The sequence below is a fragment of the Crotalus tigris genome, unplaced genomic scaffold, assembly GCF_016545835.1.
Source record: "Crotalus tigris isolate CLP2741 ecotype Arizona unplaced genomic scaffold, ASM1654583v1 scf7180000023606.2106662, whole genome shotgun sequence".
NCBI lineage: Eukaryota > Metazoa > Chordata > Lepidosauria > Squamata > Viperidae > Crotalus > Crotalus tigris.
The window spans coordinates 752865-778771 of record NW_024100074.1 but is presented as its reverse complement, the minus strand read 5'-3'; the positions used below and the strand labels follow the sequence as shown (position 1 = coordinate 778771).

The window sequence follows — 25907 nt, the reverse complement described above, 5'->3', positions numbered from 1 at the left end:
GCTTATTATTTTTAAATAATGTCATGCCATGAACTGTTTCACTGCAAATTGTAGTGCTTTCCCCCTTTTCAGTTACCTTCAGGTTAATTATTTTTTACTTTTCTTATCAGGTTGCAAATTGAAGTAATCTTCCTTTTGGCAGATTAAGTAAAGCTCAACTAATGTGCCATGTATGTTTTTCCTCCATCATGAATGTTCTGTTTTAATAATGCAGCTTTACATGGTGAGAACCATGTTAGAGTCTCTCATTGCTGACAAAAGTGGTTCCAAGAAAACCTTGAGAAGTAGCCTTGAGGGGCCCACCATATTGGACATTGAAAAATTCCATCGAGAGTCTTTCTTCTACACTCACTTGATAAATTTCAGTGGTAAGATACATAGATGATCAGTGTTCAGCTTTAGCATGTCCTAATACTTCTAACACAACCTGGAGAAATGTTTCTGATTTATTTAAACTTACTCTTATTTAAACTATTAAATAAAGCTGCTTCTCATGTTTTTTCTTGCTGTTGAGAAAAACAGGATGCTGGATTATTTATTTTAAATCCTGCTTTTATTATTTTTAGAAATAACTCAAGGTGGCAAACATAACCTAATATTATGTAGATCCTATGTCTGGTCCAATAGGACTTTTGTTAAGTCTTTCACATTTGAGGATACAGGTCATCTGCGACTTACAACCACAATTGAGTCCCAAATTTCTGTTACTAAGTGAGACATTTGTTAAGTGAGCTTTGCTCCATTTTACCTTCCTTGCCACAGTTGTTAAGTGAATCACTGCACTTGTTAAGTTAGTAACCCAGTTGTTAAGTGAATCTGACTTCCCCATTGATTTTGCTTGTCAGACGGTAGCAAAAAGGTGATCACATGACCTTGGGACACAGCAATGATCATAAATATGAGCCAATTGCCCAACATCTGAATTTTGATCATATGATCATGGGGATGCTGCAAAGGTCATAACTGTGAAAAACAGCCATAAATCATATTTTTCAGTGCCGTTATAACTTTGAACGGTCACCAAACAAATTGTTGTAAGTCGAGGACTAGCTGTATTACATACAACCCTAGGCTTCAACTGATATACTTGATAGATTTTTCTAGGTGGAATGATTTTGTTGTTCATAAATAGTTGCCAAATAAGAGACCTTAATATTGATCCTATGAAAATAGCAAAAATGTTTGCCTAGTTTGTTTTCCCTTCTTTTTCTAAGGAGAGAAGTATCTTGCCTTGTTTGGCCACCATTTTCAAGATTATTGGCTTTAATCGGAAGCATGTTGTTCAAGTGGATTTACCTACTGACATGTGTCTAGTCAAATCGTATCATATAGCATTGTCTTTTCAATACATGATGTGGTTGAATATATTGGCTTTGAATGGGGGAGAGTTTATATTTCAGTGCCCTTCAGAAACAGCGCTGGTTGATAGGTCACTGATTCCCAAGCATTAAATTGAGATTCTCTGGAGCAGTGGTTCTCAACCTGTGGGTCGGGACCCCATTTGGGGTCGAACAACCATTTCACGGGGGTCACCAAACAAGGCTGTCCGCCATTTTTCCCCCTTTTCTTTGGCCACGCCCCTGGCACCCGGTGATGTATAAGTGGTTGGGGGTCACCACAACATGGGGAACTGTATTATGGGGTCACGGCATTAGAAAGGTTGAGAACCACTGCTCTGGAGTTTTTGGAGTGAATCTGCCATTAGCATTATTTGTTACCTTTTTTTGTTTCTTACCTCTGTTACCTTTTTTTAGGTTACCTTATTATGTATTTTAAAATTCTACTGTATACCATTTATATGGTATACAGTAATACAGTATACAACTTAATAAAAAGTTTGGGAATCAGTGTTCTAACTTACTGAAAAGTCTTCTATTATGGCAGTCCAGAAGGAATCTTTGGCATCTCTGATTGTGTTTTGAAAACAATTTATTTGTTCTTAACTATTCCTTCTACCCATACCTATACACAAATATTGTTCATTAAATATCCATCTGATCAGTGCATATTGTAGCAGAAAAATAAATATGGTAAGATAAATAATCTAATCAGATAAAATAAACTAATGATGGTTGCAAGAAATTCCCATTTTCTTTTGCAAGGGCTGAAAATGTGACATTCCCAATATTTAGCACAAATCGGAAGAATAATTTAGAACATCTGTACTATTAAACTGATGATACTTCCTCTGCCAAAGTTTTCAGTAAGAAACCCATTTGTATTTTTGATGTCTATTTGTCTTAGCAACAGCTCACAGTAACTTTTTAGGCACTCCATCCAAATGGTGGTTTCAGTTTCTTCATGTGCTGCTGTAGTGTCTCTTTCACAGTTGTGCTTCTATAACATTGCACTATTAAAGTAACTGTTCTCACTGGTTTCCAATAAAATTTAATTCAGTATAATTTCCTTTTCAATAAGAAACCCTCCAGCAGTGCTGTGATTTGTCCCAGCTGTGGTTCAGGGAATTCTTTCTGGAGCTCACAATGGGCAGAAGAATCCAGTTCCCCATTGAGATGTCTATGCCTTGGATTCTAACTGATCACATTTTGGAGACCAAGGAAGCATCAATGATGGAGTAAGGCTAATAAAGTTCTTTCTCTTCTAGTTTTGTAATTGACTTGGAATCACTAAATGTTAGTAGAAATGAGATGGGAAAATTTAAAATTATTTGAATTGTGAAATAGAGCCCCTCTTTTAAGATAAGGAAGAGAGGGAAAAGGGTTGGGCCCTTTGAGTTTGCTTCACTTTTCCATTTGTAATCTGTTTTGAATCTGCCTGGATTCTTCCTTTCATGCTTCGCCAGCATGATGAATGTAGAATCCACTGGTGAGTAATCTCAGCCTTCCTGCTCAGATGAGACTAAGTCAGAACTTTAGCCACGCCTCCTCTGAGAGTGTCCTCCTGTTATTGACTTAATCTCAGTTCAGTAGGACGCAACTATTTTGGCTCCTCAGTTAGATTAGGTTAATTGATTGTTGATTCTCTAATTGGAATTTATTTTATTCAAAAGTCTCTAAATTAATGTGTCTTATTCTTTATTAAAATTTGGACTCAAATTGGAAAAATTTGGACTGTACTATCTTATTGAGAGATTACTCAGGCCTTTTGGGCTTCAACGAGCCTAACAGGCTCCTGCGGAGCAGGCTACAGGCCGATTTTCAGTTGGGGCTTTTAGCTCCGATCGAGCTGATCTGCGGGAGCGCGGATCAGCCGGACAGCTGGCTTGCGGCGAATAGGAGTTCCTCGGAGCTCGGGCAGACCGGAGGGCTTCCCTTTTCCACTGTCGTCGACGCCACAAGGTTTCCCTCGGAAGCAAGCAAATTTGGATCGCAGCGGAGGCTGCGCGACCAAACAGCAAGTGCCTTTGAGGAACGGGGGGAAGAGGGCTTGATTTAAATTGCGAGATTCTTTCAAGGCCTTTTTCCCTGCCAGGGGACCTTGTAGCTTCCTCTTCTCCTTTTTTCGATGCATTCGCCATTTTTAGGAGGCACTGAACAGGCGTGGCTGCCATTTTGAATGCGTGGTCAGGGCGCGGCTGCCATTTTGAGCGCGTATTAGGCACGGATGCCATTTTGTAGGGACCTTGTGTTCCTCTGAGCTCTATTGAGGCCTGTTTTTATTAGTTGCCTTGGCCTGCTGTGTCAGGCCTTTACCGGGGGGAAGCATTTTAATGCCTTTTCAGGATAACTCGGTGTGTTATCAAGAGAATCACATGAGTGATCGCCTCATTGCACTTGCATTATTGTTCTAACTACTCATTGAAGTTTAGGTTGCATATCCTTCATCACTTGAGAGTTGAGCAAAGGGGAATTTATTTTAGAATCCACCTGTTCCATTTAGTCTGTGGCGCTGTGCCACAAGGCCTAGACAGGCAGTTTTAGTGAACTGTCTGGCTGTTTTGCCATTGTTGTTGTTCAGAGCATGGGTCGGTTTCCCTCTCTGACAACTAGATCTGCATGTTTGGGTTCCCCCCATTTCTGGATATCTCCTACCTGGAATATCTAAACTGCAATGGCAGATAGTGCCTCGCCCCAGGCATCACAAGGCTCTGATATCCTCCCTGCACAAGCAAAATGCAGATCAGCTGATTTGGACGCGGGGGGAAAGAAAAAAGCCAAGACAAAGCACATATCCACCAAAGAGCCCTCCAAGGCAGCCAAGCGAGAGGCCTTGAGGAGACATCGGGCACTGGAGAGGGAATTCGCCAAAGCCCAAAGGCTCATGTCCAGTGAAGCTGAAGTGGTTCTCCCCGTTCCATTGGACGGTTCTTCATTTGAGCCTCCATATGCACTTTCCCATGCTACCCCTAGGGCATGGTCTCCTCAGGAGGAAACTGAACAGGTTGGTCCCCCTCGCTCCTCATCTTCATCTACACAACAGGGTCCTGAAGCCTCGTATACCCCAACTGAGGCTGGGGTTAGTTCTATGGACCAATGGGATATGTGGTCAGAACAGTTCCAGGCATTCATGCATCATGCATTTACGCAATTTATGTCATCCCCTAGGAGTCAACGACCCTTGCAACTGCCACCGCCTCCGTCAATACCTCCTTCTCAAGCGGGACGTGCCACAGTCCCCGGTTCCAGCATCTCTGAGACTTCCTCCCAATTGGGTGAGGAGGGGTTAATAGACCTGGAGATAGCCGACATGCCCATGTCAGAGGATGAGGAGGCAGCACCTGAACAGGCGCCAACTTCGGGTCTTTTTGATCCTTCTCTTTTCAGGTCTCTACTTATGAAGGCCTGTACCACGGCCAACCTCACTTTGGCACAGGAAGACAAACCTTCCACCTCCACTAGCCAAGAGTCTAACCCTTTGTTTGCAGAACAGGTTATGGAGGAGAAGCAGATTCCTTGTCTGCTTGTTTTTCGTACTACGGTGGAGAAACAGTGGTCATCTCTGGCCACTTTACCTTCTCCCAATAGTATAGAAAAGAAACTTTTCAATGTTTCTTCTTCATTTGCGTCCCTTTTAGAGGTGCCTGCTGTGGACACTCCTCTAACTTCTTTATTTTCCACATCTGCAATTCCAGGGGATATGGCTGAGGCTCTGAAGGCGGAGGACAAGAAGTTCGAGTTCTCCCTTCGCCGTGCTCACCAGGCCTCGGCATGGGTGATTAAGGCTGCGACTTCATCTTCCTTTTTCGCAAGGGCATCAATCATGTGGCTCCGCGAACTCCAGGCGCTCGTCCCCCCTGACCAGGTTCGGCACATCAGACACTAGGGAAGCTAGTGGCAGCGTCAGAGTACATGGCAGACGCTTCTCTTCACTCCGCCAGGTACTCTGCTAGATCTATTGCAGCCACAGTTGCTTCTCGTAGGCTACTGTGGCTGAAACAGTGGCGGACCGACTTAAAGTCTAAGTGGCGTCTGTCGATGGCCACGTACAGTGGTAAACATTTATTCGGTTCAATCCTTGAGCCACAAATAATTGAGGGCAAGGACAAACGTAAGATTCTGGCACACCCCTCCAAAAAGTCAGATAGGCAGCCCCAGCAGGAATTTCGCAGACAGGCTTTCCGTCCCAGCGGTACCTGGGAGTGGAGGCAGCCCTTTCGGACTGGGCGTGCCTTGGGATTGGCCCAGAGGCTCGCGATCCTTTCCCCCCAGGCAGGATCGTCAACAGGACCGCCAGAACACTGGAGCCAAGGGCCAATACCAGTCCAAACGTCCCTTCCGGGGCTCAGGGGGCCATCCTTACAGGCGGTTCAAGTGACACCAAGGAGAATTCTCCCATAGGCGGTCGCTTGGCGCTGTTCAGCAACATTTGGGAGGTTACCACCAACAACTCTTGGGTCAGAGAGACCATAAAACACGGTCTCGCTCTAGAGTTTTACTCACCTCCCCCAGACCGTTTCATACAGTGCCCAGTATCACGAAATATAACCAAGGCAGAATTGGTAGCCACAGCCCTCTCCCATTTGATAGAAATCAAGCCCATAGAAACAGGAACAGGAAGGAGAGGGGTTTTACTCCATTCTGTTCATGGTACCCAAAACCTCAGGGTGATGGAGGGCGATACTGGACTTAAAGGGCCTGAATTACTTCTTGACCTACAGAAGGTTCAAGATGCAGACCCTAAAGTCCATTTTGGCCAGCATCAGGAAAGGGGACTTCCTTTCCTCCATAGATCTGACGGAAACATACTTACACATCCCGATCCTTCCGGAACACCGCAAATTCCTTTGGTTTTGTTATGCGCACCGGCATTACCAATACAGGGCTCTTCCCTTTGGTCTCTCTTCAGCTCCAAGGGTTTTCACAAAAATTTTGGCAGTATTGGCGGCCCACCTCAGGTTGATGCCGGTGTGCATGCAATGCTATCTAGACGACATCCTAGTTCAGTCCAGTTCTTTCCGGTCAGCATAGTCAGACCTGGAAATCACCATCCATACTCTTCAGGATTACGGTTTTTCTGTGAATTTCAAGAACAGCCACACAGTTCCCACAAAGTGCCTCCTTCATCTAGGGGCGATAATAGATTCAAATCTTTGCAAGGTTTATCTTTCACAGGAGCGCCGGGTCAGCATCCGAAAGCTCGTACACCAGGTTCGGAGAGAGAAGGCAGTGCCTCTTGTTCAGCTGTCTCAACTCCTGGGAAAGATGTTTTTTTGCATGGGGATTGTTCCGTGGGCCAGACTTCACTTCAGAAGCCTTCAGTGGTTCCTTCTTCCCTTCCAGAAACGGAGCCTCAGTTCATTCACAAAGAGGGTGAGGGTTCCTCACCACACTCTGTTATCTCTCCTGTGGTGGGCGTCATCCGCAATGACCAAGTGGACCATTTTCAAGGAGCCTCTCAGGCTCACCTTGACTACAGACGCCAGTCTGTTTGGTTGGGGCGCCCATCTACAGACTCATCTGGCTCAGGGGGAGTGGTCCCGGTCGGATCTAGCTCACAACATAAATTGTCTCGAACTCAGAGCCATACACCTAGCACTCCGTCGGTTTTCCTCCCTAGTGGCGGGACAACACGTCCTGATTCTGACAGACAACGTGGCAGCCAAGGCTCACGTCAACAAGCAGGAAGGGACCCGATCCTGGTCACTCATGCAGGAGGCCTTGGCCCTGGGTCTGTGGGCAGAGTCCACTCTGGGTTCCATCAGGGCGGAACATAATAGGGGGAGGCGAATCGACAAGCAGATTCCCTGAGCAGGGTCACAGTCGACCACTCGGAGTGGCGCCTGGACCCGGCACTGTTCAGGAAAATCTCGATCAGGTTTGGTCATCCACATCTGGATCTTTTTGCCTCCCCGATGAACGCCCAACTCCCCAGGTTCTTCACCAGGTTCCCGACTTGGGGGGGCAGAGGGCACAGACGCCCTCCGGTGCAAGTGGCCAGGGGGACTTCTTTATGCCTTTCCTCCCCTTCCGTTGTTACAGGCAACAATTCGCAAACTGATTCAGGAACGGGAGATAATCTTAATTGCTCCACATTGGCCAAGGCATCCTTGGTTTGCCGACCTTGTGGATCTATCGCTCTCGCCACTGTGGAGGATTCCCCCGGACCGAGTGGCTCTCAGCCAAGGGAATCTTCAGCATCCAGATCCACAGTGGCTCCAGTTGGCCGCCTGGCATTTGAGTGGGAAAGTTTAGCTGGGCAATCCTATTCCGTGGTGATCTCGATGATTCAAGCCTCAAGGCGCCCCTTGACTAATAGGATTTATGACGCCACGTGGAAGAATTTCTGCTCATGGTGCACTAAACAGCAGCCCAGGCCACTATCGGTCACCATTCCCAACATATTGGAATATCTTTTGGATGGTTTAAATAAGGGTTTATCACCTAGTACCATCCGCAGACAGGTTGCGGCCTTGTCAACGGTCCTTACCTGCGACAATTTGGTTCCTTTATAGCAACACCCGGCAGTTAGTGCTTTTCTGAAAGGGGCGGTTAATGCTAGGCCACCTGCGGTGCATCGTTATTCACCTTGGGACTTGACTAGGGTGTTACAAGCTCTGACTTCTCCACCGTTCGAACCTATCAGGTCTTGTTCTCTTCATTTTCTTTCTCTAAATGTGGCATTCTTAGTAGCTATCACATTGGCTAGGCAGATTTCGAAATTGGCCGCACTCTCAGTCAGGAGTGACTTGTGTACCTTTTTCGAGGATAGGGTGGTCCTATTGGACCCTTCCTTCATTCCAAAAGTCAATACCTGGTTTCATAGGTCCCAGGATCTGGTTCTTCCAGATTTTTGTCCTAATCCGTCACATCGTCTGGAGAGACAGTGGCATAAGTTGGATGTGCGCAGGGCTCTGCGCCATTATGTCAAGCGAACCTCGGCTTTTCGCAAGTCGGAGGCCTTGTTTGTTTCCTTTCAGCCCTCTGCCATGGGTCAGAAGGTCTCCTCTTCGACCATTCGTAGATGGATCAGAGCATGCATTGTTCGGGCTTATCTTTTTCAGTCACTTCCAGTTCCTACACACATCACTGCTCACTCGACACGCAGCGCAGCTGCGTCAGCGGCTTGGTCCACCCAGGCTTCAGTCGAGATCTGTAGGGCAGCGACGTGATCCTCCCCTTCCTCATTTGTCAGGCATTACAAGATTGATAAGTTTGCAGCGGCGGATGCCTCGTTTGGTAGGAGGGTTCTGCAGCAAGTAGTTTCTTCTTAGGAGACACAAGCCTAGACCTTTCCCTCCCCATAGGGACATGAGCGGCTTTGGTATGTCCCACTGGTGGATTCTACATTCATCATGCTGGAGAAGGGGTGTTGTCTTACCTGAACGCCTTTTCTCAGCATGATGATGTAGAATCCACACTCTCCCTTTAGCGCAGTCTAGGCAGGTGTCATAATTGGAGCCATTGCGTCAGACTTTGTCATCGGTGCTTCCCCTCGTCAGTAACTGGAGAACACTCCCAGAGGGAGGTGTGGCTAAAGTTCTGACTTAGTTTCATCTGAGCAGGAAGGCTGAGATTACCCACCGGTGGATTCTACATCATCATGCTGAGAAAAAGTGTTCAGGTAAGACAACGCCTCTTTTCATTCCTTTGCTGAAATCAGCCATTTTATTGCTGGACGGATAAGAGGAATAAGGTCACTGTTGCTGCCTAATTTTCATCCTTGGTCTTCTCCTTTCCACTTCCCACCCATAGCCTAAGTTTGTGCCAAGAATCTATAAGGACTCCAGTTGGACAAAAGAATGTAAACACATTCTTAGGTATATATAGTCAAACCTTTAATCCAGAGAAAGGTTTTGTAAAATATGTTTCCCAGTAGCATAGTGAGCTCTCTAAGACAAAATAGGCAGCAGATAAATCTAATAAATAAAATAAATAAAACTATTTAAATGCAGGGAAATTTGTACATATTATCAGCTTTCTATGACAACTTGCATACAAACTAATGGGCAGGTAAATGCGGTACTTTTCTCATTAAAGTTTTAACAGGTTTGTTCTTGAACAGTGGCTTGGTATATTAAGACAAGTAGTAGAAATATTACAGATCACTGACTCTGTATTTTCATCTCTTGTTTAGATATGTTCTGTATTCTTTGGACCTGTATAATGACAGTGCTCATTATGCACTCACCAAATTCAAGAAACAATTTCTCTATGATGAAATTGAGGCAGAGGTAAGTTATCAAACAACAATAATTAACATAGAAGATAAATACTTAAACAGGTTAAGTTAAAAGAAATTGTATGAATGATGTTGAAAAGTATAGTCTTTGCAATCCCACATCTTAAGAAAGCAGAACTCTTGGAAACAATTTCTTCCAACACGAACTTTTATTAAAAGTAGTTGATAGCAGGCATAATAGACAGGATCTGAGGGATTCTTTACAGATCGATACTTTAAAGGGTCCCTAAGTAAACCCCACCCCACAGTTCATTTGGACGGTTCAGACCGCCCAATCCCCAAGTGTTAAATCCATCGTGGGAAAGGGAAGACAACATCAGTCCGTCTCCGTTTGTAATACGATGTTCCACAGCTCTTCACACCTCCTTTTGAGACCGGAGAAATAAGTCAGATTTCGGATGTTTGTATTCCCCCCCCCCTTTTTTTTTCCCTAACTGCCTAGGTTAGAGAGAAGAAAGTTCAGAGTGATGCATAGTACAGGAGGCAATTTGTTACATTGTAATGGGCAGCAGACCCAGCAGACAATAAACAAAAGGTTACATTGTAGCAAATAGAGGAAGTGAAAGTCATAACCCTGCAGACATATCCCCCCTCCCCCTTGGGAGTATGGCAGAATCCAGGGGAAGGTGAGATTTGGTTTTAAATCAGAGTAGATAGAAATGAAATATAAATGGATTCTGACAGATAGGATCTTCCAATCTGCAGCTCAAATTAGTAGAGGAACAACCAAGAGAAATATTTCATTTTTATTGAGAAATAATGGACCGAAGTAATAAATAATTTCCAAAGATAATCAGTAGGTGCACAATCATATAGAGTCTTGCACATTTTGATAGGGCATGTTTTGTTTAATAATGATATGTGGAAGCCACAATTAGATATAGTATGTTCTCAAAAAATGATAAGGCAAAACCAGCAATCACTTTGCAGCCTAACATAATATGTAAACTGAGCCACTAAGTCTGATCAATGGTTAACACATTGGCAGAAGAAAAATAAAGTTGTTCAAAATGTAGATATTAGTAGGAAAAATAACTGAGAACAGAGATGTAAGTGAGTTGACTATGCCATCTTGTCTGAAAAATATTTTAAGAAGTACATTGAAATGAAGGTAAAAAAAATGAAGAAATGGATTAGTACTAAATTTTGAATATCCAGGTGCATATGTTTATAGTTTAATGTCACAAACAAATTAAATGTCATAGATATTTTCTTAATTATGTAAATGGAACAACATTTCCTACAGTTGGATGCCAATCAAGGATAGATTGTACAGATTGAATTGCTGGGGAAGGTGCCTTTTCATCTTCCATTTTAAAATAATCAAAAGAAAATGCAATTGAGTAAAGAACCTGTGTCTAATCTTTCATATTTTCTTTAGGTCAATTTATGCTTTGATCAGTTTGTCTACAAGTTGGCAGATCAGATATTTGCATATTACAAGGTTATGGCAGGAAGGTATGTGACTCCATTAAAGGTTGTCTTCTCAGGGTCTGTATCAGCATGACTAATGGTAAAAGACGTTATACGTTGTAGTTCAATAATATCCTGTGGGGCAAATTTATTTACATTGCCATACATTGGACATATGACATATATTGAATAATTCCCTAGTAGACAATCATTTAAATATGAACCAGCAGTGTGATGCAGTTGCCAAAAAAGTTAATGCACTCCTAGGCTGCATTAGCAGAAGAATACAATCAAGATCACGTGAAATGTTAGCATCACTTTATAATGTCTTAGTAAGATCACAGTTGGAATATTGCATCAATTTTGATTTCCATGATCTAAAAGAAATGTTGAAATTCTAGAAAGAGTATAGAGAAGAGCAACAAAGATGATTAGGGAACCGGAGGCTCAAATACAGGAAGAACAATCGCAACAATTGGGTATGTCTAATTTAATGAAAAGGACTGGGGTGACATGATAGCAGCTTTCCAATATCTAAAGGGCTGCCACAAAGAAGAGGGGGTCAACTTATTCCCTAAAGCATCTGAAGACAGAACAAGAAGCAAATGGATGGAAACTTATGAAAGGGATAACCAACCTAGAAATAAGGAGAAGTTTCCTGACAGAACAATTAATCAGAGGAATGGCTTGCCTTCAGAAATTGTGGATGCTCCATCACTGGAGATTTTTAAGAAGAGATTAGACAACCATTTGTCTGAAATGGTGTAAGATCTCCTTCTTGAGCAGGGCATTGGACTAAAAGACCTCCATGGTCCCTTCCATCTCTGTTATTCTGTTTCTCTGATATTTTGAAATATTGACATAATGATATTAAAAGATAACCCCTATTATAGAGTTTATTTAATATTCTCACTTTTGTGCAGCTTACTTCTGGATAAACGATTAAGATCAGAATGCAAGAATCAGGGTGCAACAATTCCATTGTTAACATCTAATCGATATGAAACATTGCTAAAACAGAGACATGTCCAGGTTGGTAAATGGACCCTATACTATTCTTTCATTGCATCTTTTGATTACATCATACCCAAGCAACCTCAGTAATGCTTGTCTGAAATTTCCTTTTTTGTTTTATTTTAAGAAGAATTACATTTGAAAAAATATTTAGCAGCTAATCCTGTGTATGTGGTGGGGATGGGCTCTTGTATTTTATAGAGGTTGAAAGCATGTCTGAGAACAGCAGTCCTATTTGCGTCCTTTTGTCCAAAGATGATTAGGTGAAGTTAACCTTTGCCTAAACCCCCTTCCAGTTCGGGCTCAGCTAACTTATGGTTAAGGGACGTAAACCTGGTCATAGTATGAAAGTGAACCAGGTTTGGGCATCATTGTAGGCCTGTACATGTCACTATTTAGTTTATAATGTGAATAATATTTCTATAATTTAGTATATCATGTGAATAATTAACGTAACTTGGATATGCCATACTTGCCAGTTGATTTGCTACATTTCACCCATCAAAGATAACTTGGAAAGGTGTCTATTTTTAACAAGTGGTTGCTGGTACAAGTAAAAAAGTATTAACGTAGTTGAGCATGTAGAATTAATTTTTTAAAGTGACATTTTCAGGAATGCACTGTGGTCTGGAAAAAATTCTCTAGGTTTGTTGCATAACATTTCTGCAAAACAAACTTACCTTCACATATGTGGGGCTCAGGACATTTGTTCTTACAGATATAGAATAATTACATAAAAACTTAATTTAATTTTTTTATCTGTTTCCTTCAGCTTCTTGGTCGGTCAATTGATCTGAATCGTTTGATCACTCAGAGAATTTCAGCAGCTATGTACAAATCAATGGAACTGGCAATTGGGCGTTTTGAAAGTGAAGATTTGACTTCCATTGTAGTAAGTACTGAAACGCATTAGGATTTACTTTCCCACTGGGTCTGGAATTAACAGAAACTGTCAAATTTGACAAGGTTCCTTCAGCCAGTTGTTATTAATAACAAAGTTAATGCAGGAGAGCAATGTGAGCTGTGCAAAGAAATACAGGTACTCCTTGACTTACAATAATTCATTTAGTGACCAAGGTTACACTGAATAAATGACATACGACTATTTTTCACATGACTGTTGCAGCATCCCTATGGTCACATGATCTCAATTTAATCATTTTTGGCAACTGGCATGTATTTATGAAGGTTGCAGTGTCCCAGGGACATGTGATCACCTTTTGCTCTGAAAGGCAAAATCAGTGGGGAAGCCAGATTCACTAAACAACCGTGTTACTAATTTAACAACTGTAGTGACTCACTTAACAACTGGGGCAGGAAAGGTCATAAAATGGGGCAAAACTCATTTAAATATTGTTTTGTTTAGCAACAGAAATGTTAACTGGGCTCAATTATGGTCCTAAGTCGAGGACTACCTGTAATTTATTTCTGTCCTGTACCATCTGATTTCTGGATTTTCCTTGTTCAGAAATATTTGGCTCAGAAGGAATAAAAAACCTTCCCTGTCCATGAATCTGACTGATAACCAGTAAAATGACAGCAAGAAAAAAAGGAAGAGTGACAAGCTAGGGTTACATGTACTGATCTCTGAACTGTTATTCTTTTTGGATATTCTTCTGTCATCATTTTTCAACGAACTGATCTGTACTTCATAAGATTCTCTTACTGTTTTGTGAGGATAAGAACAGTAACATTTTCCTCAGCCTACCTCTAGATTGCCAGAAAGGTGATCTCCATCTCCTGTATGTCATCACTATTGTTCTGCCTTTGACAGGCATAAGCAGGGCATTGTTGTCCGCCTGCTGTGCATAATACCATCTTCCGTAAATGCCGCTGTTGCAGTTGGATGGGATATGCTATGATGGGTACACACATCCTCCAATCACTGTTCTGTGCCTTAGATGTCCATTTCATCCTGGGCTGGTGAGCTGAGTGTCCATTTTAAATGAACCATTACATGGTTTGAGGCAAACCAAGTAACAGCCACTTGACCATTTTGCCAGTGGGAATGGCAAAGGCTAAAAGTTATGCAATTGCCCAGTGTTTCATCATTGCCTCTTTGCCTTTTTAAAAATTGCTAACAGTGAAATGATACATTTCTTTATTGTGGTAAAGTAGTACCATAGTAATAAATAATAATCATAATAAAGTAGTATAGTTCGATGGAAATCTTTTGAACTGGAAGAGCTATTTACCCAGAGCCGACATCATTTTTCCATAAGTAGAATATCACGGTAGGCCAGAAACATTGAAAGTTGTAAATGCCACACGTATAATTATATATATCAATCAGTCACACCTTTATTATGGTCAAGGACCAGTATGAGGGTGGTAGGTAATATATAATTAGGTATTACCTAGTTATTAATTAGGAATCTACTTCATTAATACAGAGGATAGGTCAATCAAAAAGGTCATCTCTCGGCAAAGTGGAGGATGTGGTTGAAATGTAGAAAGGGGCTCATTTCCAGACACGTTCAACATCAGTGTCAAGCAGAGATAAGGCTGCACTGTAAATTGCCCTTCATCTCTAAACAGTAGCTGGTGACTACCTCCAGTTGTAGCAATTTCTTTCAGATGTCTAATGTAAGGATTGCAATTACTGGCCTGCTAATTTTAGGGTTCTTTGAAATGTGTATATTCTGTTTAAAACATGAAGTCTAAGACGTTTTTCCCATTAATCTGTATAAATAAAATACAGAGATTTCATGTATTCTCCCTGTGTAATATTGTTTGAAATACTATCTGTTTGTGGTGAAGTGACTGGAAATAGTTTGCAGAAAAAAAATGAACTTGTGATTTATGAGTTTGACATTAGAAAAGGTAGACTGTGGAAAAAAATTATTTTGTAACCTTAGAGAGATAGGCTAAAATATAAATGTCTTTCTTGCCACAGTTAAGTGAATCACTGCAGTTGTTAGTAACAAGGTTGTTAAATGAATCTAGCTTCCCCACTGATTTTGCTTGTCAGATGATCACAAAAGGTGACCACATGACCCAGGGACACTGCATCCATCATAAATATGAGTTAATTGCCAAGCATCTGAATTTTGACCACGTGACCATGGGGATGCTGCAACGGTCATAAGTGTGACAAATAGTCATAAGTCACTTTTTTCAATGCTGTTGTAACTTTGAATAGTCACTAAATGAACTGTTGTAAGTCGACGACTAGCTGTAAAGAGTGAATATATGTGCTGCAAACTTTGTAATAATATGTGCAGTGGAGAAGAACATGAACAATAGTTTCAATCTGACCATCACTTCAAGGATCTAAATAATTCATGAAAAGTATTTTCCAATATCTTCCAGTATAGCTGATGGAAAGGCATTGAAATGTCATCCTATAGGCTATTCAGTATTTAGAAGCTTCCTGTTAGATAGGAAACCAATCTATCATATATTTAAAACTGTTATCACAAAGATGATGTGAGACTCTAGCTCTTTGTCCATTATATATGTTTAAAATAAGTAGGCAAGAAATAATTCCAACATAAATAAACATTTTTCTATTGTGCTTGGTCACTAAAAAAGTTCTAATATTTTACTTATTGAGAAGATTCTGATTTTTTTATTTCTTTCTCTCCTTATGACTTTTATTTATCCGTGAAAAATTATCAGGAGTTGGATGGATTAGTAGAAATAAACAAGATGACACACAAGCTCCTGAGCAGATATATGACTTTGGACAGCTTTGATGCTATGTTCAGAGAAGCCAATCATAATGTATCTGCTCCCTATGGAAGAATCACTCTTCATGTGTTTTGGGAACTGAATTATGATTTCCTTCCTAATTACTGCTACAATGGGTCCACCAACAGGTGCAGTTTTTAAATATTTGTTTTTAAGTACTGTATTTAATGTCATGACCCTGGTAATAATAAAGTTTGCTCTAATAGCTACATGTCGATGTTATTGTTAAGCAATAACCAACTTAACTCTGAGATTTTAAGCATATGATTTTTGTTATCAGAGCTTTCTGTGGACAGAGATTTCTATTTTTTTAATATTTGAAATAATCCTTTTCAAGAAAGAGGTTCAGCAGTTGGCTTGGGGCATAAATATTGGAGAATGATCTACAAAATACCAACAGCTTCCTAGTTTTTTGCAGCTTCTTTCCCAGTAGTTATAATATTTCTAGGTGTTTTCTTGTGTGCATTTTTATATATGTACTTCTGCTGCTAAAATGGTTTGTGCTATGTGGAGCATGGTATTCAATTCTAGCCTACAGGTTTTGTACAATAGCCTCACTATTCATGAATGCAAAAGGAGCAAATATGAATGGAGCTTTTGATCTCATTTAACTAGAACAAACTATGTAAAAAAAGGCTTTAGAACAATTGGGTAGATTCAAAAAATTAAGGGTAAAAATGAAATAAAGGGCAGCAATTCTGCCAGTACTAGCATGTAACGTGCAGTGATAATATTTTACACATGTAAGGGTTATATTTTCATTTTTGTGTTCAGTAGAATAAGGTCTTGCACAAATGGAAGGACCTGGTTGGATTGTATTCAGTTTTGGCATGTACCACTCCAGTTTTATGTTGGTGATTTTCATGTGTATGTAATTACTTCAGACTGTACAGGACAAGTTGTCAATATCCCGACTCACTGTCTGAAGCAGTGAGGGTCTGAATATGAGAAAGAAGCTGAATATTTAGCTTCTTAAGAACTACTTCAATTTCACAAAACTAAAGTGAGGAAAGCCAAGGCTCAAAATGAACTAACGCTTGCGACCAAAGTCAAAAATAACAAAAAAAGCTTCTTTCAACATGTAAAAAACAAGAAAAAAGTGAAAGAAATGATTGGTCCATTAGTGGGTAGAAGTGGCAAGAAGGTGACAAGCAACAGGGAGAAAGCAGAACTATTTAATTCGGTTTTTGCATCTGTCTTTACACAAAGGGAAAAAACAGACCAACCTATCAAAAATAGTGCCATAAAAAACAAAATAGAAACACAAGTTAAAATAGGCAAGAAAATGGTAAGTGAGCACCTGTCCAGCCTAGATGAGTTCAAATCGCCAGGACCAGATGGATTACACCGCAAGGTTCTCAAGGAACTGGCAGATGTGATATCGGAACCACTGAACTATATTTTTCAAAGATCCTGGAACACAGGTGAACTACCAGAGGACTGGAAAAGAGCTGATGTAGTTCCCATCCTCAAAAAAGGAAAAAAAATGGATCCAGGAAATTACAGACCTATCAGCTTGACCTCAATACCTAGGAAGATCCTGGAAAAGATAATCAAACAACAAATCAACGAACACCTAGAGGCAACAAAGTCATTACTAAAAGCCAGCATGGGTTTGTCAAAAATAGATCATGCCAGACAAATCTTATTGCATTCTTTGACCAAGTGACAAAATTAGTGGATCAGAGGAATGCTGTAGACATAATTTACTTAGACTTCAGTAAGGCATTTGATAAAGTAGATCACAACCTACTACTTGATAAGATAGAAAAATGTGGGGTAGACAGAATCACCACCAGATGGATCCGTAGCTGGCTGACCGGCCGTACTCAGCGTGTGGTTCTCAATGGAACTGCATCTATATGGAGGGAAATGTGTAGTGGGGTGCCCCAGGGCTCTGTTCTGGGCCCAGTGCTCTTCAACATCTTCATCAATGATTTGGACGAAGGGATAGATGGGGAACTCATCAAATTTGCAGACGACACCAAGCTTGCAGGAATAGCCAACACTCCAGAAGACAAGCTTAAGATACAGAAGATCTGGACAGACTTGAACACTGGGCACTAACTAACAAAATGAAATTCAATGGTGAAAAAAGCAAGGTTCTACATTTAGGCAAGAAAAACCAAATGCACAAGTACAGCATAGGTGGCACCATGCTCAATAGTAGTAACTGTGAGAGGGACCTCGGAGTCCTAGTAGACAATCACCTAAATATGAGCCAGCAGTGTGCTGCAGCTGCCAAAAAGGCCAACACAGTGCTAGGCTGCATTAACAGAGGGATAGAATCAAGATCACGTGAAGTATTAATACCACTCTTACAATGCCTTGGTAAGGCCACACTTGGAATACTGCATCCAGTTTTGGTCACCACGATGTAAAAAAGATGTTGAGACTCTAGAAAGAGTACAGAGAAGAGCAACAAAGATGATTAGGGGACTGGAGGCTAAAACATATAAGGAACGGTTGCTAGAATTGGGTATGTCTAGTTTAACGAAGAGAAGGACAAGGGGGGACATGATAGCAGTATTCCAATATCTCAGGGGCTGCCATAAAGAAGAGGGAGTCAAGCTATTTTCCAAAGCACCTGAAGGCAGGACAAGAAGCAACGGGTGGAAACTATTCAAGGAGAGAAGCAACCTAGAATTAGGAGAAACTTCCTGACAGTGAGAACAATTAATCAGTGGAACAACCTGCCTCCAGAAGCAGTAAATGCTCCAACACTGGAAGTTTTTAAGAAGAGACTGGACAGCCATTTGTCCGAAATGGTGTAGGGTTTCCTGCCTGAGCAGGGGGTTGGACTAGATGACCTCCAAGGTCCCTTCCAACTTTACTATTATTATTATTATTATCGATCATCGCACAGTCAGCCAGATGTTCAGACTGGATTTGGCATTTTGTCTACCTATCGAGTCCTTACCCAGGACCTGGGATAGGCAGATGTGATGTTTGATGGTATTACAGATATCATCAAACATCCACATCGACGATATCTGTAATACCATCATTATGGATCATCGCACAGTCAGCCAGATGTTCAGACTGGATTTGGCATTTTGTCTACCTATCGAGTCCTTACCCAGGACCTGGGATAGGCAGATGTGGATGTTTGATGGTATTACAGGTATCGTCGCAGGATGGAAGCAGTTCCTAATAAGGCCGCCTTTTGCAATTGACTAATAGCGAATTTGTCAATGCCAATGGTGTTCAAGTGGTGCTCCAGTTGTTTTGGGATTGCACCCAAGGAGCCTATTACTATTGGTACTACCCTTGCTTGCTTTTGCCACAGTCTTTCTATTTCTATTTGTAGGTCTTTGTATTTTGTTATCTTCTCCAGTTCTTTCTCTTCTATTCTGCTGTCTCCAGGCACTGCCACGTCCACTATCCAGACTTTTTTGTCTTTCTTATCGACAATTGTTAAGTCTGGGGTGTTATGTTGCAGGTGCTTGTCTGTTTGAATTCTGAAGTCCCAGAGCAGTTTAATTTTATCATTTTCTATGACTTTCTCTATTTTATGATCCCACCAGTTTGGGTTAGGGTTAGGGTTAGGGCAGTGTTGAGCAGCGATTCTATTTCAGATGATGTTTTTCCATACAGCTTCAGATCATCCATGTAAAGGAGGTGGGATAGTCTAGCAGATGTTTTTGATGTTTGATAGCCATGTCCTGAGTTATTCAGTATTGTTGACAGAGGAAACAGTGCAATAACAAATAGTAATGGTGATAATGAATCTCCTTGAAATATTCCTCTCTTGATATTAACCTCTCCCAGCTTCTCACCATTGATCTGCAACTGTGTCTTCCATTGTGCCATCGATCTTTGCACAAATTTTCTGATGTTTCTACTGACTCCTGTTATTTCTAGGCACTTTATTATCCAATCATGTGGCAGAGAGTCAAATGCCTTTTTGTAGTCAATCCATGCCACATTCAGGTTGGTCTTCCTTCTCTTGCAGTTTTCCAAGATCATTTTGTCTATTAGGAGTTGATCTTTTGTTCCTCTGCTATTGGGGCGGTTTCCTTTCTGCTCAGGTGGAAAGAGATTGTTTTCAACTAGATGCTGTTGTACTGCATCAGCTACCACACCAGTTAGTAATTTGAAAGTTGTTGGTAAGCAGGTAATTGGCCTGTAGTTACCTGGTGTTGCCCCTTTTGCTGGATTTTTCATTATTAGGTAGGTTTTCCCAGTTGTTAGCCACTTTTCAATTTCTCCTCCTTGTAGTATATTGTTGAACTGCTTGGCAATGAGTGGGTATTATTATTATTATTATTATTATTATTATTATTATTATTATTATTATTATTATTAAGAACTTAAGGATCCAGCTCTTGAATTTTACTAAGCAAATATGTCAGAAAAGAGGACTTTAGAATCTAAATTCTGATTTAGCCATCTATAAAGCATACTAATACAACTTGGATGAATATATGAGTGAGATTTTGATGTATGATCTATACACTGGATCATCTCAGAAAACAAAACAAAAACAAAAATTAATAGTATTATAAATATATCAACATCAAATATTTTTATCCTGAAAAGCATCCCAGCTATAAGCAAATAATGTTTTTCTAGTCAGTGTGTGAAGTCACTTACCTTCCACTTACTTAGTGTTTAATTTTTTGTAGTGATGCTTTTCTATTGCATGATACGTTAATCCCATGTCATACTTCTCATAACTCACATATTAATAATACAGAACTGATGTTTTTTAAAAAGGAATAGGATTTGGTGTGGTGTAGTGGTGAAAGTGTTGGACTGGCACAAGGTCTGGTATAGTGTTTAAGGGGTTGGACTGCCACAAGGAGATCCACATGTCAGTCCATTTCCGGCCACAAAAACTCACAGGGCTAGTCTCTGCTTCTCTCTCAATTCAACATAACTGACTAAATTATTGTCTGGAAAAATAGAAAGGTGTTAAGAGTGACATCTTGAGCTCCCAGTTTAAAATAAAGGCAAGATATAAATCTAACAAATGGCTTTCATGACTAAGGTGGGACTTACACAATTATAAATTATGTTGATGTGATAGAGCGTAGTCTGGATTGCCAACAGGAAGGGGGGGCATTCCAGATGATCAAGAGACAACTCACTTCAGATATGAAGGAAGGCAAATATACATATTGCAGGATCCAATCTGGGTCGGTCACTCGGACCAGAGGCTTTCTCTTCTGACCTTGTTGCCCAGGCCTCGCCTTCTAAGTACTTGATAGGCTGGTGGTAAATCAGCACTCCTGTTGATTGACAAGGGGCCTGTTTCTCAAGCTTCAGTTACTTCCCTGGCAGAGACCCAAACTCATTGGTAGCCTCACATTGCAATGAATAAGGACACACATTTAATTTTGCAGTTATTAAGATTGTTGGATGAGCAGGCATAAAAACAGCCAGGGAAGTGATTGAAGCCTGGGAAATAGGCCCCTCATCAATCAATAGGAGTGCTGATTTACCACCAGCCTATCAAGTACTTAGAAGGCGAGGCCTGGGCAACACAGGCAAACAACAACTAACTATTTAAAAGCCAGCCTCAACACAACCCAATCAACAGCTCCAGCATGAGTCTGAAAGCTCGGAAGACAAAACCTCTTGTCCCGATGACCAACCCAGATTGGATCCTGCATCAATTCAGAAAAAGAACGAAGACAGCCCTTCCCTAATAGTTCACAGAGTATATTTCTATGATGGTGGTAGCATGTTTTAGTTTGGCAAGATTCTGTCTATTAGTGAGGAAAAATAAAGAAATGTACTTGGAAGAATCACATGTCTTTCTTGGTTCTTGGAGCCTGACAATTGCCTTTTTTGATTTACATAGGTTTGTTCGAACAGTATTACCATTTTCTCAGGAATTCCAGAGAGATAAGCAGCCCAATGCACAGCCTCAGTATCTACATGGATCGAAGGTTAATATTTTTCCTTATTTGTTTTTTATGAAGTAGGCGTTTGAAAATTTTCATTCTGTAGTGCTATGTATTATATTTAATTTTACAGTCTGTACTTTTTTCAGTGGGTCCACTTTAAGAATAGTTGCACTATATAAATTGTGCAGTGTAATTGTTTGTTTCTGAAAGACAGATGCACAGGTAGTTGTCAACCATTTGTTTAGCAACCATTCAAAGTTAATTGTCAAATCACTCCATTGGCAGATAAAACGATCCACTTTTGCCCTAACATATAGATGTTTCTACATATAGATAAAGAAAGGAGCTTGAGAATGCTATGTTCCAAAGCAAAGTTCATCCTTGGTTCTAGAAAATGAGATCATAATAGAGGTTGCCCTCTTAGAAGGTATCTCATTTGGTCTAAGGCACAGGTCGGCAACCTGAGACTCCGGAGCCGCATGTGGCTCTTTGAGCCTTCCCCTGCGGCTCCCAGCCTCCTCTGCCATTTGCAGAGAGCGACAGAGACAGAGAGAGGCACTTGTGCTTCTCTTTCCCCCCCCCCCGTGTGTTTTGTGTTTGTGTGTAAAAAAGAGAGTGGACTCACTGTGTTCTCCGAGGAGCTGAAAAGCTTATTGGGTGGAGCTCCTCCCTTTGCTGCGTCTCTGCAGGAAGCAGGAAGCAGGAAGGGCAGGAGAGAGCTAGCTAACCCAGCTATGCTGACTCAGGAATTCTGGCAGTTGAAGTCCATGAGTCATAAAAGAGCCGAGGTTGCCTACCCCTGAGCTTGTTGGAGAACAGCTTGAAGCCAGCTTGCCAGGTGAGCAGAAGATCAGAGAGAGGGAGAGGAGAGAGAGACAGAGAGACCCTTTTGACATCTAAAATGAAGATAACACTGCATATATCCTTTTTTACCTTTATGACAGTGTTTCCCAAACTTGACAATTTTAAGGCATGTGGACTTCAACTCCCAGAATTCCACAGCCAGCATTGTCAAGTTTGGGAAACACTGCTTTATGAGATACACACACACACACACACACACACACACACACACACACACACACACACACACACCTATAATAAAGGTAAAAAAGAATATATGCAGTGTTAGCTTCATTTTAGATGTCAAAAGGGTTTTGCGGCTCCCAGTGTTTTGTTTTCGGTGGGAAACGGGTCCAAGTGGCTCTTTGAGTGTTTTGGGTTGCCTACCTGGTCTAAGGTTAGCAAAGAGACTATCCAAACTGCTAAACACATTTTATTCCCCTATTTTATGTTGGCATATTCTCAGAATTGAGAACCCTCGCATTTAAGCAAGTATCTTGGTTATTCTGACCAACTTTACAATTTTTATACTTGGATATTCATGACACCGTTACTCTAAAAGTTGCTAAATTCTGCTATATCATATGCAGAATTTGGAGCTGACTGATTGATTTGCCCAGTTAATTTTACAGTTTGTTCTTTATGTTATGTGTGTGTGAAGCCTGTTTTATAGTATTGAGTTTATTATGTACTGATCCTTGACTGAATTAAAAGTACTGATTGTTGAATGATATTGCAGATATATTACATTTGTTTAAGTGGGACTTACTTAATGTTTTAGTGACAAAACAGCAAAATGAAGGTTTGGTATAATACAAGGTGCATAATCTATGGAATTTGACTTCTTTAAAAAATTCTCTGCAGTTTATAATTTCTTTGTCTTTAATACAGTTTTTTTGCTTTGCTCCAAATTAAAATGCAACAAAATCAGAATCCTTTACTATATAGGGTAAATTAAATAGCCTATTTAATTTGAGTATTCAAGAAAGTAAAGCAGATATACAAATATATGAAGGTATTTTTCACAGAATTTTCTCCATAATTTATCAATATTGGCCAAAACACACATGGAACTATATTTAATACATCAGATGAAGGGACAGATTATCATAATATCTAATACAGAGAAATTATTGAATGTTATCTTTCCAGTTACACCATCGATCTAATGCTGTGAATATACATTTCCCAGTTGCATTATAGGAAATATTAAATGCAAGTACTGATTATTTTGAAGCTTCAAGATGAATATCTTATTTCAACTAGACTTGCTTCACATGTATATGTTAATTCTCAATTCTTTAGTGACATCACTACTAAACCATTGCACTGGGGGGAGGGGAGGAAATGGCACATTAGAAACAGCATTTGGGCTTTATTGTCCTTAAGTTTGTTTCATACTGCTATTAATTATCTGTATCTTGTTATATTCTTCTGGAAAAACTGTCTTTGTAATGTTAGGCTGATATTAACCTGTAAAAGATTTTCCTACACGTTACAGTGTCTTAGATTCATTAAATGGCAAGTTCATATTCTATCTTGTTTTATCCCTAAAATCTTGTAATACAAAGCGGTAGAAATCATATGCCAGGTTTTTGTCAGAATGATGTAATGGACAGAGTGTTAGATTAAAACTGGGGAGACCCAGGTTTTATTTCCTCTCAACTATACAACTCTTAGTAATTTCAGAGCTATTTGTTATTTCTTTCTATATTTTGAATCTACCTGTAGAAAAAGGGGACCATATAACAATTTGTTTTTAAATGTGGGTCCTGCCAATTCAGTGTAATACTTGCAAGATTTTTTTTAAAAAACAAACAAACAGAAAGGTAGTGGATTACTGCAATATGTTCTACTTGGGGTTGCTCTTGAAGACCACAAGAAAGTTACAATGGGTCCAGAATAGTGTGGGACACATAGTTCAGAGTACTCTGGAGTTTGCCCATATCATACTACTTTTGGTGTAAGTTGCATTGGTTTCCAGTTTTTTTCTGAGTGCAATTCAGGATCTAGTTACCACCTTTAAACCCTGAATGGCATAGATCCAGATTATCTGCAGGACTAATTGCATTTAATTAATTACAACATTCATTCTGTTTCTTCCTTTACTTTAACTGAAAGTATCATATATTTCAAACATTATTTTACTTTTTTAAATTAAGTGTAACTTGATTCCCTGAAAGGATTCTTTCATATATCTTGTAATGAAAGGAGAAATATCTTCTAATTTGATTTTAATGGCTTGTGTTGTTCTCCTCTCTAGGCTTTGAATCTGGCATACTCTAGCATTTATAGCAACTATAGGAACTTTGTAGGCCCTCCTCATTTCAAAGTGATCTGCAGATTATTAGGATATCAAGGAATTGCTGTGGTGATGGAAGAATTACTGAAAGTTGTCAAGAGTCTGGTATGTGGATGATTTTTATTTCAGTAGAATAGAAAAAGGTATCCTTTATTCAAGTTCATTTAATCACTCAGGTTTTGCATTTTATGTTCTTCACGTGTTTTGGATCACAACTCATATTGCTCCAGTCATTGAAGGAGTATCTCTGGGAATACCAGTGAATATAAGTGACTGAGATGGTATGAAAATAGGAATTATAATGTTGTGTAAAAATCATTCCTAATTAAGCATAAACATTATTCTAGGACTGTGTTTCCCTTTGAAATATGAAATTTCATACTATAATATTGATGAAAGAAAATCACAGGAAGTTTCAGTTTATTAATTAAAAATATTTGATCTTTCTACCATTTCATTTTTGGAATTCAGCTTGTCCCATTGTTTTTCCAGTGGATATCATCAAAGTATGTTTAGTCATATCTGGCTAATTTGCCTAAATTTACATCTTCTATTAGCAGTAAAGAATACAATTCATGTTTTCACTCGTTACTCTTTTTTAAATACACAAATTTACCTATATAGAGATGAAATGCAGTCTTGTACAACTATTGCACGTATGTCTTATGATAAATGTATACACTTTGAAACAATGTTCACATGGTAATGTTCACATTTTTACACAAATGAACCCTGCTCAAGATGATAGTACAATTAAAACATTGTTTGTGTTTTGTGAATCCCAGTTCAATTTATGCTTATTTAGCAATATTATTTATATTTGTTTTCTCAGTTACAAGGCACAATTCTTCAGTATGTAAAGACCTTAATGGAAGTAATGCCCAAAATCTGTAGGTTGCCTAGACATGAGTATGGCTCCCCAGGTAAGTTCAATTTTAATTATGTTAATAATGAATATTTGTTTCTTCTTTTAATTGGGTTATTTAATAAACAATTTAGGTAGTGTTTAAAAATACTAATATTGCTATATTTTAGTTTTCAGTTTGTGGTAGACTGGGGCAATATATTTTCAGGTTTCCTCCAATATATTTTGTAAGCATCAGTGGTTCCATAATTGATGTTTGTTGATTATTGATACTACAATAATCCCAAGACTTAGAGAAGGCAATTTTAAGAATTCCCCAGCTAGCCGTAATATTTTATTTATA

General features: G+C 40.0%; 2 protein-coding genes across 6 annotated transcripts in view; one reads left to right on the top strand and one right to left on the bottom strand.

Annotated features, from left to right (window-relative positions):
• The window catches only part of NIPA2 (NIPA magnesium transporter 2), a 72358-nt gene that overhangs the window by 6399 nt on the left and 40052 nt on the right, over positions 1–25907 (bottom strand). The window lies entirely within an intron of this gene.
• The window catches only part of CYFIP1 (cytoplasmic FMR1 interacting protein 1), a 123605-nt gene that overhangs the window by 91107 nt on the left and 6591 nt on the right, over positions 1–25907 (top strand). For 4 of the 5 annotated variants that reach the window (XM_039319617.1, XM_039319618.1, XM_039319622.1 and 1 more), the window contains 10 exons: positions 215–368; positions 2419–2575; positions 9475–9571; positions 10961–11037; positions 11916–12024; positions 12779–12898; positions 15628–15827; positions 21509–21596; positions 24661–24804; positions 25532–25622. In XM_039319617.1, coding sequence (XP_039175551.1) covers positions 215–368; positions 2419–2575; positions 9475–9571; positions 10961–11037; positions 11916–12024; positions 12779–12898; positions 15628–15827; positions 21509–21596; positions 24661–24804; positions 25532–25622 — 1237 coding nt within the window. The remainder of the gene's footprint in view (positions 1–214; positions 369–2418; positions 2576–9474; positions 9572–10960; positions 11038–11915; positions 12025–12778; positions 12899–15627; positions 15828–21508; positions 21597–24660; positions 24805–25531; positions 25623–25907) is intronic. The other variant, XM_039319621.1, reaches the window with a different exon arrangement.